A 14,747-nucleotide genomic window follows, 5' to 3' on the forward strand; every position below is an offset into this window, starting at 1 on the left:
GGTACCATAGGATAATATAAATAATATATATAAAGTCACGCTTCAGCGACATAAGCGGCTTTTGTGTTGTTCTTTTATAGAAGCTATCATGTATAATCTATAAGTGGGCTCGTAGGCTGTCATCTCAGACTATCACAAGTGAAATTATAGTTTTTTTTATGTTCGAAGTGCGCCCCGCCAATATGTTTCTACGTGTCTGCCAGCACAACAAAGGCTCCTGTGGCCTAGTGCCAGGGCCGGACTGGGACAATAAGTCAGGCCGGGAAATATACACCGGAGAGGTTCTCAATACTCAAATGTCCCCTCCTCGACCTCCTCGACTCCTCTGGTAGTGAGCGCCATTTTGAAGGACATCTAATTTCTCTAATGCACTTCGAGGACCGAGCATCGAGCGTCGAGGAGGCTCTCTGGAGGAGCTATAACCGAGGAGACACTGATGGTTCCTTCACGGCTCCTCCGCGGATGCATTTTCCGGGAACGGTGGAGGCGTGACGCACGGCCGGACTTATCTCAGCCAATCACAGCTCTGCATGCATCCCCTGGATATTATTTAGTAACTGCTTTCATCGCGTTGCGATGTTTCCAGAGAGAACAGCTGTGAGGTCCGTGCAGAAAGCAGAGCAGAGTGTATAATATATATCACTCAGTATAACAGGCCTACTCTCTTTATGTGCTGTAGTTTAGTAGATATCTACAAACAAAGAGTCGATATTTTTCTAAGACCATTTAGTGCTTCACAGAATAAAATACACAACGACTGTAGCCTGATTATGCTTTAGGAGCTGTAGGTGTGTGTGTGTGGTACAGTGTGTAGGTGCGTGGTACAGTGTGTAGGTGTGTGTGTGTGTGTGTGTGTGTGTGGTACAGTGTGTAGGTGTGTGTGGTATAGTGTGTGTTGGTGTGTGGTACAGTGTGTAGGTGTGTGTGTGTGGTACAGTGTGTAGGTGTGAGTGTGTTGTACAGTGTGTAGGTGTGTGTGTGTGTGTGGTACAGTGTGTAGGTGTGTGTGTGTGGTACAGTGTGTAGGTGTGAGTGTGTGGTACAGTGTGTAGGTGTGAGTGTGTGGTACAGTGTGTAGGTGTGAGTGTGTGGTACAGTGTGTAGGTGTTGTACAGTGTGTAGATGCAGCGGACAGACGGGTCTCAGTTGGTTTGGTGTCCTCTGCTTAATTTTAATACTTGTAAATACAACTTTTGGCCAGTAATTTCAATTCCCCATTTCAGCGACCAGAGAGAGGGGGGGATATATCCAGTCTCTGATTGTGTTACGTTATAATGAGAGTGCTCTCATTCTTGTTTTTGATTCTGAAATTGTATATATTTATATAAATATATGTGTGCGTGTGTGTGTGTCCGCATCTGTAGCCTGCTATTGTCTCATGATACCGCACTGTCAATGAATCAAAGTAAATATATCGGTCATCATGAACACATCTGTCCATCAGACAGGCTGCTGTGCCTCCTGTCATCATTAATGGACGTCTCTTTAAAATGACCGCTCAGAGGAGAGGAGTTCTCATTTCTCTAACCGCCTGCTGCTTCCCCTCCTCTCTCCTCGGTTCCCCTCCTCAGTCCTCCGCTCGCATCTCCTGTGGGCGGGACTAAGGCTCAAGGATAGGAGTCGAGGATAGGAGTCGAGGAGGGGACATTTAAGAATTGAGAAACCTCTCCAGCCAGGCCACTACCAGTTTTTTTTTTGTGCCATTTTGCTGGATTTATTTGTGAATATTTACAGTGTTGCTGCCCATAGTGATAGCCCTATAGTTTAAATCTACTACCCAATAATAGACGTATTTGGGAACATGGAACATATTCTGGGGGGGGGCCTCAAATCCTCTAGGGGGGTCCGGGACATGCCCCCCGATAAAAACTATCCAAAGCTCTCCCTCCTCTCCCTCCCTCTCTCCCCAACGCGCACCGTCTAGTCCGCTCTCAGACTCCCCACTCTCCCTCCTCTCCTCTCCTCTCTCTCCCTCCTCTCCCCACTCTCCCTCCTCTCCTCTCTCTCCCTCCTCTCCCCACTCTCCCTCCTCTCCTCTCTCTCCCCCTCCCTCCCTCCTCTCCTCTCTCTCCCTCCTCTCCCCTTTGAGGCACAAAGGCTAGTTTTAGCTCTCAATACGTTTTTTAAGTTTATCTTACCTTTTTTCACCTATTTAACTTTTTTTTTTTTATTCATGCGTATTTTACTAATCACTCTCCCTCAAATGAAAATATGTGTTTACATAAATGGTGACCAAACCGTTTGAGACCCACTGAGATAACTTAGACTAAGTTAACTATCTAAACACTCAAGAGTCCTTTACCTCACTGAGCTGTAGTTATCAGTCTCTCAGTCTGACTGGAGGACTCTCCTCCACCTTAGAGCAGCTAGCTAACCAGATGCTAACAACAATACAAGTAACCGGTGCTCTCTCTCTCTCTCTCTCTCTCTCTCTCTCTCTCTCTCTCTCTCTCTCTCTCTCTCTCTCTCTCTCTCTCTCGTGCCACACATACACACACCCTCCCGAGCTTGAATGACACGCAGAGACCAATCGAGGGCTTTGATGTATGATCGGCATGACAGTGGCCATGTCGGCAGCCCACATCATGTAGACAGGCAGTCCCCCTGTGTGAGGCAAACCCACATTTGCGCAACGTTGCGTTCACAATACATACAAAATAAAAAATCGTCCCGATGGCCAGTACGGGCCTGCCTAGTACATACGGTGGCAATGTCTCAAGATTTAGCAAAGTACACCTTTTTAAACATACAGTAACACAAATACTACAAATCCACATAACAAACAATCAAAAATCAAAAAGGGTCGCCACTTATTATTATTTATAATACATTTTTTATTAATTTTAATTTTATTGGTACCTGGCTGGCGCCCCCTAGCAGCGGCACGCATATTTCAGCAGCGGCGCTGTGCCGCCGCTATTTGTATAGGGGAAACACTGAACCGTATGATATTACACGGTGCTATTTTATCATGCAGCAGTAGAAGAGTTGGGAGAGTGGAGGCAGCTCAGGACGCTAGATATATCCGTCCGATACCAGTTGTTGTGCTGCATACACTGCCATGTATGTGATGTTTGATGTCCCTGTGGGCATTCCTCTGCTACAACAATGCAGCTGCTTCCTCACACTGCTGCTCTGTGTTGGAGAGGGCTTTGGTAAAGTTAACAATCGGTCACCATGTTTTTTCTTAATCGTGTTGGAACTTAAACGGCTAACCTTAACCCTGGAGATGTGAGCGTACATTGAATTGTGTTCATTTCAATGTGCTAACATATGACAATGACATATGTTAATACTATTTTATTTACATTATTTTCAACTGAGTTTACAGCAGTGAGTTATTAATTATATCCTCAATTCCACAAAATAGGGCGAGTTACCTATTTGGGTTGCACACAGCAGACTGCTTTGTGTTTGTCATGTGTGAGCATGGACACACAAAGAAGCAAGAGGGACACAGCATGGACACACAAAGAAGCAAGAGGGACACAGCATGGACACACAAAGAAGCAAGAGGGACACAGCATGGACACACAAAGAAGCAAGAGGGACACTTGAGCCTTTGCTTTCAGGTGGTGGTTCCGTTAGATGCAAAGCACTTAACATCAAACTCTCCCTCTGTCTGTCCTGTCATCACCACGATGCGACTGTACGCCACTCAGTCCAGTGAATTGTGCTACTTAAACCCGCGTATCTATTGTTGGTGAATGGCAGAATGTTGCTGGTAAAGTTTCAGATAGAAAGTACAAATAAATGTTATAATTGAAACACAAACAGACATGAAACAAAGTCTGTAATTGTTTTGTGCTGGAGCCACACCGGTTTTTTAAATAGGCTTTGCAAATAAAATCTGAGAAAATCTGTTCACATTACGCTGTCGTGTAAATCCCATTATTATAGAACCTTTTCACATTCTTACACTAACACTTATCTTCAGTTCTGTATGTAGTTTATTGGATAGACATATGTATGTACCCTCTGCGGTGTGGCGCAACCAGCGCTTGAACCTTTCCATCACAGGCCTTGTGTGCTTGGTAGTTTTTTGTTAGCTCCCTTTCCTCTTCCCTTACTTCATCTTCTTCTTCTGTGTATCTCTCCCTGAGCTCTCCTGTCCTCTTCCATCCTTCTCTGTCTATCAAGTTCAAACAAAGGATGTGATCACAACAAACCGATAACAGGCTGGACTGAATAAACTACTGTGTTTAAACAATGCCATTTCAAACGCTTCAAGATGTATTACTTTTTAGCCCTGTTTTTCTATTGCACTCATCTAAAGGGTTTCCTGTGTCATGTCCCCACCAAATTGTACTTTTGGTAACACTTTATATTAAGGTACACAAATTAGCCATCAACTAGTTGTTAATTAACATGCATATTAGCAGTATATTGGCTCTTTATTAGTCATTATAAAACACTTATTAATGCCTTATTCTGCATGACCATATTCTACAAGTAATACACCATTAGTTGAGAGTTTTTCCTCATTAACCCTCTAATTAGTGCTGATTTGTTGCAAGTAAGGAAGTAGTTGTACATGAATTCTGGTCTTAATATGCTCTGCTATGGGCCTAATAAGGCAGTAGTACCACAAGAACAGTAATTCTCCCATAATAACACTTAACAAATATGATCTATTCTTATGTAACAAGACATGAAACTATAAGTGTTAATTGTGTCTAAATAACTCAAAATTAGGTATTTATATCTAAGAACATGTTCCCTATTTTAAAGTGAAGTCTTGTTCATAACCAATAAGCTAGTAGTTTAACTCAAAATTAGGTATTTATATCTAAGAACATGTTCCCTATTCTAAAGTGAAGTCTTGATCATAACCAATAAGCTAGTAGTTTGACTCTAATTGACCTGAACAGGTTCCCTATTCTAAAGTTGCCTCCTCTTCACACTTTGTACATTATAGCACACAACTACTGAAATGAACCTCAACAGTAAATGAACAAAGTAGGCACAACAATATCTGTGTTATTAATGAACCACTAAAGAGAGGTTCAGACACACCAAAACATGTCGAGTTTCTCCAAGGCTGAGAACATATGCAGCCTTTACGTTTGAATAAAAACAGATTTTTAGCAGAGTGTATGTATGTGTGACCATACTGTGTGACCTGCTTGTATGTACTTACACACCAGGTGTCCTGTTCTCTCTCCATGCTGTCCTGTCTCTGTGTGAACAGAGATTACACAGCCAGCCAGGGAATGAGCAGGCACGCTCCTTTCTTGACTTATTTGCAGTCCACTGACATTCAAACGGAGTGAAAAGTTACAAGTGTAACATACACAGATTAACACATAGGGCCGCTAAATGTAAACAAGGTACATCTAGCTAATGCTAGCTGTGCAATAAGCATGTATACAGGCTACTATGGCTAATGCTAGCTGTGCAATAAGCATGTATACAGGCTAGTATGGCTAATGCTAGCTGTGCAATAAGCATGTATACAGGCTACTATGGCTAATGCTAGCTGTGCAATAAGCATGGACAGGCTAGTATGGCTAATGCTAGCTGTGCAATAAGCATGGACAGGCTAGTATGGCTAATGCTAGCTGTGCAATAAGCATGTATACAGGCTAGTATGGCTAATGCTAGCTGTGCAATAAGCATGTATACAGGCTACTATGGCTAATGCTAGCTGTGCAATAAGCATGGACAGGCTAGTATGGCTAATGCTAGCTGTGCAATAAGCATGGACAGGCTAGTATGGCTAATGCTAGCTGTGCAATAAGCATGTATACAGGCTAGTATGGCTAATGCTAGCTGTGCAATAAGCATGTATACAGGCTAGTATGGCTAATGCCGTAGTAGAAGTGTAAATGGGAAAATGTCTGTGCGTATGTATTTGCTTTCTCCTACGTAAGCAACCTTCCCACGTGAATCCTACGCAAGGCTTTATAAATGGGGCCCCTGGTGTTGATGGTACAAGCAACCTTCCATCACACACATCAAAACCATACCTATTGTGGAGCTGTCCCCTGATTGGAGAAATGAGTTTGGACAGAACACTGTGGCTTACAAAAGGGCCAATTACAGCACCATAATGCTGTCACCAATTAGAGTAGCATGGGCCGCTCCGAGGCAGGCGCTGCCTATTGTCCTGCAGATTACACCCTCCATCAGAAACACACAGACATACACTCTGCCAATATACTGGTGGAAGACTCCAAGCATGCATTTACTTGGCTGTGTGACAGCAGCATCAGAAACTCCCGCTGGATGGAACTTCTGGATTTGAGCCTGTGCAGACCATGTATATGCGCACACAGAACACAACACAGGAGGGGGAACACCACAGGAAACAGAATAGGGCCTCTTTAACACTAACTTTGAATTCACTTTAAGAGTTTCTTAACACTGATTGCTCCTGACCAGTTTTTTTATTTTTGCAGATGGAAAAGTCACTTTGAACGCCCACAGTTTTAACAAGATGTTGAGAGAAGGCTACACAATACCTCTGCTGCACTTACAAGCAGTTTGGGGGTTTCACAGGATAAAGATACAAGTAATGGTCACAGGGAGGAGTCAGGCTGTGTTACATCCCAGCTTCTGTGCTTTGTGTACATAGCTTGCCAACTGTTGGAGCATGTTAGTGCACGTGAGTCCTGTGTAGCCAGGTCATGCCAGTGCTCTGCATTGCTCTGACAACACCCAGGGCCAGTTTGGAGCTAGTGCCCGATTTAAGAACCGGTTCTTCCTGTTTCCACCGCAGCAGAGCTGGCCCTTGGCCCCAACATAGTTGTTCTTATCTGGCCCCACTCAACTGTTCGTCAAGAACCAAATACGTTGGGGCAGGGGTGCTGAACAAAGTCACAAAACGCGTCCGCACACTTATAAAAAACCCTTCTATAAAGTGAGGCAGCACTAACCAGGCATAGTGTGATGCTGTTTGTTTTTACCTTACTTTTAATGACCATCCGTTCGCTGCTATTTCCCACTTTGAAGACCAGCACACTGCCTCATACGATTTCCTGTTTGTTTTTTTATTAGAGCAGCTTTCGGGTGGAATCAGTGCATGGGCTACACAAGTCAAATCATAAAGAACAATCACCTGTCTAACACCAGAGACACTTTAATAACAGCGTTGTGATGCCAAAAAGCGTAAATTCAGACTGACACACATTCACTTATGGGGGGGGGGGGGATCCGCATCAGTTGCTTGGGTGACAGTGAGATAGACCATCAGACGCTGCCGTGAGCTAACGTTCGACTAAACAAAGCCCCAGAGCTGTGTTGCCCTCATGCCTGTCAGCGTGGGTTGATGTCTGCTAGCTAGGAACTAGGAAGACACACTTTCCCATTTCCTTACATTCAATACACAGAGCAGCTAACACTAGCTCCCTTACGTATTCCTGTCTGTATGACACTTTGCGTGATGTAGGCAGAAAATGACGAGACAAGTTGCATTAGACCATTTCTGCAGTTTTTCCCCCAATCGCACGAGGGGCAACTTTGTATTTAACATAGCTCTGATTCACTCACCATAGCAACAGTAACTGACATGCATAGTGTTTATATGGAGAACAGTGTCTTGCCCTTCAGGACAGGTCTTGTGTTTCCATGTTGTGTCTTGAGATTGCGATGCAACTATGACGTGTCTAGTTCACACAACCAGCAGGGTTGTGCTCGCTTTTGTGTTATACCATTGGCTGAGTGTTTGGATAGCTCAAACGTTCAAGGTTATGGTGAACTGTGTCTGCTGGAGTGCAGTGCACATTGCTTCAATAGTTCATTGCACTTATGGACTGTATATATATAAAAAAAAATGTTTAAAGAATGTTTTGGGCAACCAGTGCCTGTATTTGAGCGATAGATATGAAAGGGGAGATGACACGTGCAAGTTCCCGGGTCTGATTTGAACCCGGGTCTGATTTGAACCCGGGTCTGATTTGAACCCGGGTCTGATTTGAACCCGGGTCCTGTACATTGGCCGTCAGCTCTACCATCTGAGCTCTACGGCGGCCTATTGACTGTACATTTTAATTCCCAAAGGTCATTACAGTTAAAATATTGGAAATGTTTCCATGTTTGATCGAACATTCATACCTAGTGTCTAAAGATTCAACGACAAGCACGTACCTTTGCTGGTGGCTCTGATCTTTGATGCTTACTGAAATGAGTGGGTCTGTGGGCGCGTATGATCAGCTGGCAGAGATGAATGAAGCACTCTTCCTTTTGCCTTGGTAGAAGGATCATTGTGGTCGGGGCAGGGACGTTGGGAGGTGATGACTGTGAAGACATTGCACTAAGGAGTCACGATTTGACCACAGACGTGGAGATCATGTAATTCTGAAGGGTGCTAATGATGCTGGAGCCACAGGGCAGATCCATGAACATCCTGACGTATCATGTCAGCTGCTGACCACTGGTGTGGATCCCAGCTGGACGCAGTCTAAGAAAAACAACTAGAAGAATACTGTGCGGAGGGAAACTTTCATTAAAGAAATACAGACAAAGGCATGGGGAAGTAAGTGTAAGCTTATATAACACAGGCATGTTAGGACCACCCTTTCAGACATGGACCCCTTTATGTTTACTCGGATGGGTATCAAACATGTCTGTCAGGTCTGATGTGCCCTGCAGCTTTTATTATCTCATTTATATTTATATCAAATTATGATTTCATGTTCTCAACAATCCTCTGGTTTATTATATTGATACTGTACATACAGTAGACTTCCATTTGTCATGAGCAGCTTGATACTGGTTCAAATCTAGGAAGCTGATAAACTGTTCTGATAATCCGGAACGTGCTTTTGGCCTGCCATCAACTTGCTCATGGAATTAACCCTAACCAGTGACCTTTCACTAGGACTGCCAACTTTTTCATTTTGTCTGGAGAGATATTCAGTCAGGGACAGGTCTGAGGGCCTCCCACTCAGGCCTTCAGGAATGTATTTTAAAACTTTCCTCTGTCCAATTTATAATGTTCAGAATGATTGGATGAAAAGCAGATCAATGAAAAGATGGATAAGTATGGATGATGGCACTCTTGCCGAGCTCTAGACTTTAAAGTGTGTATAATGCTGGTTTATCACCCGCAGTTCACTTCAGGTAACAGTGGGCAGTGTTTGCCCTGGTCTCGGATGTACTGCCCTTCACCTCTGACGGCACAGCTTGACTCGAATGTTGCATTAAAGACAAGCTTCCAGTGTGGTTTGATGGCAGGCTGCCCTCTCCTAGGGTTCAGAGGAATGCAGCATGAAGCCATGGAACAGACAGAGTGACTCAGGCAGTTCTTGGGAGCGTTACCCAGCAGGTATCATTCTCCATAACCCTCAGGCCTGTCCTCGTACTCCTTTTCCCTGGAAAGCCTTCCCCTGGAAATCAGGCCTGTGGCTGCATTCCAGAGTCCTACTCTCAAATTAGACTTTGAAGTCGACGGTCTTCTTGACCGCGGGTGAGATCCTGCAAGTATCGCCGATGTTAACATATTGTAGAACTCAATCAGGTCAGCAGTACACACTAAATCACTTGTGTTCAGTCAGTGCACCTTTAGCGATCGGATCATATACAAGTCATTCCTTCATTATAAATATAACGGTCTCTTCCCGTGATCCAACACCCTGCATCTCTAGTCTCACTTCCTGCTATATCGTTATTGATGAATGCACTGTTTAAGGTCAGTGGCTAGGAGCATCGTTCTCAAATGTTTGTGGTGTGTGTATGTAATTGTGGAGATGACCCCAACGAAGCACTAAGCCGTTCGCAAGAAAATGCAATGCCCCATGTAGTGGGATTGGCTGTTGTCATGGTTTCAAAACTGGCAGGAATGAGTAGGCAATTTCTTTCAAAGGTTTTAATAACTGCAATCAGCATGGACAGTGTAGAATATCTTCTGCAGCATTGTTCTGGCTTTCTGAAGAAGAATTTGGGATTAAACACGTTGGTTACTCACCTAGCGTAGGCTATTGTAAAAACAGAACAAATGAATTTATTACGCATCAATTCCAGGAGAACATAGATTACTGCTATCATGTCAGACACAACCGATGTTTCCTTAGGCGCGTTCACACCGCACTACTTTTCCCACTTTAGTTCCGATATAGTTCCAAAATGTCTCGCTCACACCAAAAAGACCCCATTTTCCGTCCCTGCTAGAGAGCAGGGACTTTCGTGGGAGAAAAGGTTCCTATGTCTGATTGGCTGGGCGGATTGCAAACCACGCCCCGTAAAACTCCTAAAATGTTTTGTGAAGCCGCCATTTTATTATCCTCGCATTAGCATTATTAGCATTAGCATTAGCCCAGCGCACAAACGGAGAGACTAACTTATGGCAACACAAAGGAAAACATGGGAGCGGTGGAGATGAGGAGGTGTCGGCGTTCTGGCGATTTACTCGGAAGGCTTCAGTAGAAGCTGCTGGGACTCCCAGCAGCTTCTACTGAAGCCTTCCCCAACACCGGGGACTTTGGGTGGCAGTCTGTCCTTGTTTGTCTACCCTCCCTCATACTGTAAAGCGTCTTTGAGTTGTGAAAGGCGCTATATAAATAAAATGCATTATTATTATTATTATTATTAGTATACGCCGTGAAGTTGTTTGCGGCCTGCCAGTAAACCCAAAGCAGAAGAAGAAGAAGAAGAAATAGTGAGGTCAGCGGCTTCATTTGCCTAATCCTCCCCCAGGGACTTATTCCGGTGTGAACGCGATCCGTACTTAGTTCATGAGAACTAAAGAGTTCTCATGAACCTCTGTGTGAATGCGCCTCTTGTGTTATCCAGAGCGGATGACAGCTGGTCAAGAGCCGGCTTCCTGAGAGGTTTACCCATCATGAAATCAGCAGGACAATCAGGCAAATATAGTCACCCAATCAACATCACATACCAAACCTACTAGCTATGAGTGAACAGGGGACAGGGAGTTTGCTTTATGCATAGTTGCTGTTTAATGTATTCCTGTACGTTTATATTCAGCTTGTTCAACAAGCTTTGATGAATGTATCATACGGTCATCCATATATGCAGCAACATCTACCAGACAAACATAGTCTGGCTCTTTCTCTCAGCTCTGGCCTCTGCTCTGAACTCTCACAGTACGGTAAACTATAGTGGGAATCCAACGCAGCTAGCTGTTTGGAATGTACTTGTAATGCCTCAGTGGAAATAACACTATCCATGTTCTGTTTCCACAGATGCAGCAGCTCTTCTATGAGAACTACGAACCAAATAAGAAGGGCTACATACGAGATCTCCACAACAGCAAGATCCATCGAGCCATCACTCTCCACCCCAACAAAAGCCCTCCTTACCAGTATCGCCTACACAGCTACATGCTGAGCCGGAAGATCGCAGACCTGCGCCACCGCACCATCCAGCTCCACCGGGAGATCGTTCAGATGGGCCGCTATGGAGCCAACGAGCCCAGCCGAGAAGACCTCCAGCTGGGCATGCCACCTTCATTTATGCGCTTCCACCCACGGCAGAGAGAGGAAGTGCTGGAGTGGGAGTTCCTGACGGGGAAGTACCTCTTCTCATCATCTGACAAGCAGCCACCCCGCAGAGCCATGGATTCCTCCCAGAGGCAAGCCCTGGACGACATCATCATGCAAGTGATGGAGATGATCAACGCCAATGCCAAGACACGGGGGCGGGTCATTGACTTCAAAGAAATCCAGTATGGCTACCGCAGAGTGAATCCTTTATACGGGGCAGAGTATGTGCTGGATCTGCTGCTGCTGTACAAGAAGCACAAAGGAAAGACCATGACCGTGCCCGTGAGGAGGCACGCCTACCTGCAGCAGACCTTCAGCCAGATCCAGTTCAAAGAGGAAGAGGAAATGGATGCCAGAGCTCTGGCCAGCCACATCAACAAAGATTCAGACTCGCTCTCATTCCTGTCCAACTCCCTGAAAATGCTGGTGCCCTTCAAGTTGGCCTCTGGCCCAGACCAGAAGGAACCCAAAGAGAAGAAGGTCAACATTTTAGTGCCTCTGTCGGGACGCTACGACATCTTTGTGCGATTCATGGCCAACTTTGAACGAGTTTGTCTGATCCCCAACCAGAACGTGAAGCTGCTCATCCTGCTGTTCAGCACGGACAACAACACGGAGCAGGTGAAGCAGGTGGAGCTGATGAGAGAGTATCACATGAAGTACCCCCGATCGGAGATAGAGATAAAGCCCATCACTGGCTCCTTCTCCAGGGCCTTGGCTCTGGAGGTGGGTTCTCTGCACTTCTCCAACGACTCTCTTCTCTTCTACTGTGATGTGGATCTTCTCTTCACCAGTGACTTCCTCAAGCGCTGTCGGAAAAACACAGCCCCGGGAGAGCAAACGTACTTCCCCATCATCTTCAGCCAGTACGACCCCAAGGTGGTTTATGCTGGGAAAGTCCCGAGCAACAACCATTACGTATTTACCTCCAAGACGGGTCTGTGGAGGAACTACGGCTTTGGGATTGTCTGTGTTTACAAAGGAGACCTGGTCCGAGCCGGAGGCTTCGACACGTCGATACAGGGCTGGGGGTTGGAGGACGTGGACCTTTTCAATAAATTTGTCCAGTCCGGGCTGAAGTTGTTCCGAAGCACAGACACGGGGATAGTGCACGTTCACCACCCCGTCATATGTGACCCTAACCTGGGGGTAAAGCAATATAAGATGTGCCTGGGCTCCAAAGCCTCGTCGCACGGCTCCAGCCAGCAGCTGGCCGAGCTGTGGCTGGAGAAGAACGAGCACGGCTTCCGGAGAGCGGCCAGCAATAACGGCTCCGCGAGGACAGCGTGAGGACATCTGCCGTCTGTCCACAACATGCCCCCTTTCTCACTGCGTGGGGCTTTCTTTACCCTATTCCTTTTCTACTGACATGAGAGACTTCACGTGAATATATCTTCAAAGAATATGAAAATATACAACAAAACGCCATGATGATCAACTCAGACACCATCTGGGTTCTAGTATGGAAGTGGGTAATGATGGAAGGAATAGTGTGTGAGCCTGTCACACGTGTGTCAGTGACGCACCGGGGCAGCGCAGCGGTCCACTCTTGATTGTGAATATTTACAAGAGACATTTAATCGCAGACAGAACTCAGATCTCAGCTATCTCTATCCTTACCGAGGGCCACCTTTTCTTTTCCTTTGTTTCTATGGGATGGTAATAAACACCACACGGTTACTGTTTATCCTGGACTCGTTTTCTATGAACCCTGGATTTTATATCTGCAATTCATCGTTTGCTGTCTAATTTATTGCGTTTGCCGGCTCCATCTCTTCTCTTTGACTGTTGACATATGTATATTAAAAAGAGTGTGTGGCCATGTCAGCTGGTTTTCATTTCCCTTTTGTTACACTCATTATCACCAAAGAGTTGTGCTGCTTTAGGTGCGTCTGTGTGTTCTACAGGCACTAACATGACACTGACTGTATTATTGTTATCATTATTATTAATAGTATGTATGTTATTAACAGTAATAATGATGATAAGTGATGTGTGATGGGTGAAGTGTTTCGCCTTTAATGCAGCGGCTGAAATGTGAGCAGCTGTGTGTGTGAGTATGTGCTCCGCCTGTCAGTGTAACACTCCGTTGACTTCATGTTCCTCATACGGCACATGAACATGACTGTTGTTACAGGTTGAATGGCTGTATTGTCCTTATTTTTTTAATTTAATTTTCTTGGACATTTTTGTATTTTTTGTTCTTTCAACTATGTCCAAGTGGGCATGGTTTTCTATTTAAAAAAGAAATAAAATGGGGGAAAAGTATTCACATGCGCTACTCTTGTGGTATTTTTGTCAGTGTATTACACCTGCCTGTTACCTTAGCAACGTCTAAGAAGCACAGTCTTTGAGGGCCCGGAGGCTGTGGGGCCAGTCGATCACGTTTGTAAAGTCCATGAAAATACTTGTACATAACTGGCTCTCTCAGAAATCACTATGGAGATAGAGCCAATACTAATAATGTATCATATGAATTTCACCGGAGTGGGTACACATCAAAAGAAAGTGTGAAGCAGTGCGGTGGAAGCTCATTGGTGGTTCTGGGATCGCTGAGTCACCTCTGGCAGGGACAATAAAACAGAGCCTCCAAAGCTGATGCTGGGATAAGTCAATACTGTTCTTCTCACAGCACAGAAACACACACACAGGGTTTCAGCTGTAAGCCATGAGAGCCAGGTCCGGACTGCCTCGCCAACTAATGTCAACTTCATTATCATAATATATGGAGGCGCAGAAATCCTGAGATTGAGTGACTTTACACTGGGCTGTTCTATTGCCATGCCTTAGCAACGTTTTAAAAGACACATGTCGGCAGCTGGCCTCTGACATTTCCCCTCCCTCACGATACATGCTGTGGGAGGCCAGCATGACACTTTCATCTCTGGGGCCTGACCACAGTCGGCAGCGGTGGAATTGTTACTAGAGGATCATTGGCAGCACTACTGTGTACAAATTCAACACTACATGTATGATATTTAACTTTGTATTTAAGTACAAATCAAACGGGAATTAGCAGTGAAACCTACTTACAACTAGCATGGAAAGAAAAGATCCAGCTTAACCAGAGAAGCAGCCTTTATTACCCAGCGTTTGAAGGTTTGCAAAGTACATAAAGAAGCAGTGAGGACCAGAGGAGCCATGTCGTGACGTGTCAGTTGAACACTGCTTGTGTGCTGCGAGGTCGGCACCAGTCTCCCTCGCAGCGACCACACAGGACTGGCCGGCACCAGTCTCCCTCGCAGCGACCGCACAGGACTGCTGGAGCTGTGCTCATCTTTCTGTTCAACTTAAAAGCTCGATTGA

At 45.2% G+C, this 14,747-nt stretch overlaps 1 protein-coding gene across 2 annotated transcripts in view; it reads left to right on the plus strand.

Moving 5' to 3' along the window:
- chsy1 (chondroitin sulfate synthase 1) overlaps nt 1-13,715 on the plus strand; it is a 58,262-nt gene extending 44,547 nt beyond the window's left edge. For both annotated transcript variants that reach the window (XM_034108671.1, XM_034108680.1), the window contains one exon: nt 11,142-13,715. In XM_034108671.1, coding sequence (XP_033964562.1) covers nt 11,142-12,731 — 1,590 coding nt within the window. In that variant the 3' untranslated portion in view covers nt 12,732-13,715. The remainder of the gene's footprint in view (nt 1-11,141) is intronic.
- The last annotated feature ends 1,032 nt before the right edge of the window (nt 13,716-14,747 follow it).

The sequence above is a fragment of the Pseudochaenichthys georgianus genome, chromosome 3 (genome assembly GCF_902827115.2).
Source record: "Pseudochaenichthys georgianus chromosome 3, fPseGeo1.2, whole genome shotgun sequence".
Lineage (NCBI taxonomy): Eukaryota > Metazoa > Chordata > Actinopteri > Perciformes > Channichthyidae > Pseudochaenichthys > Pseudochaenichthys georgianus.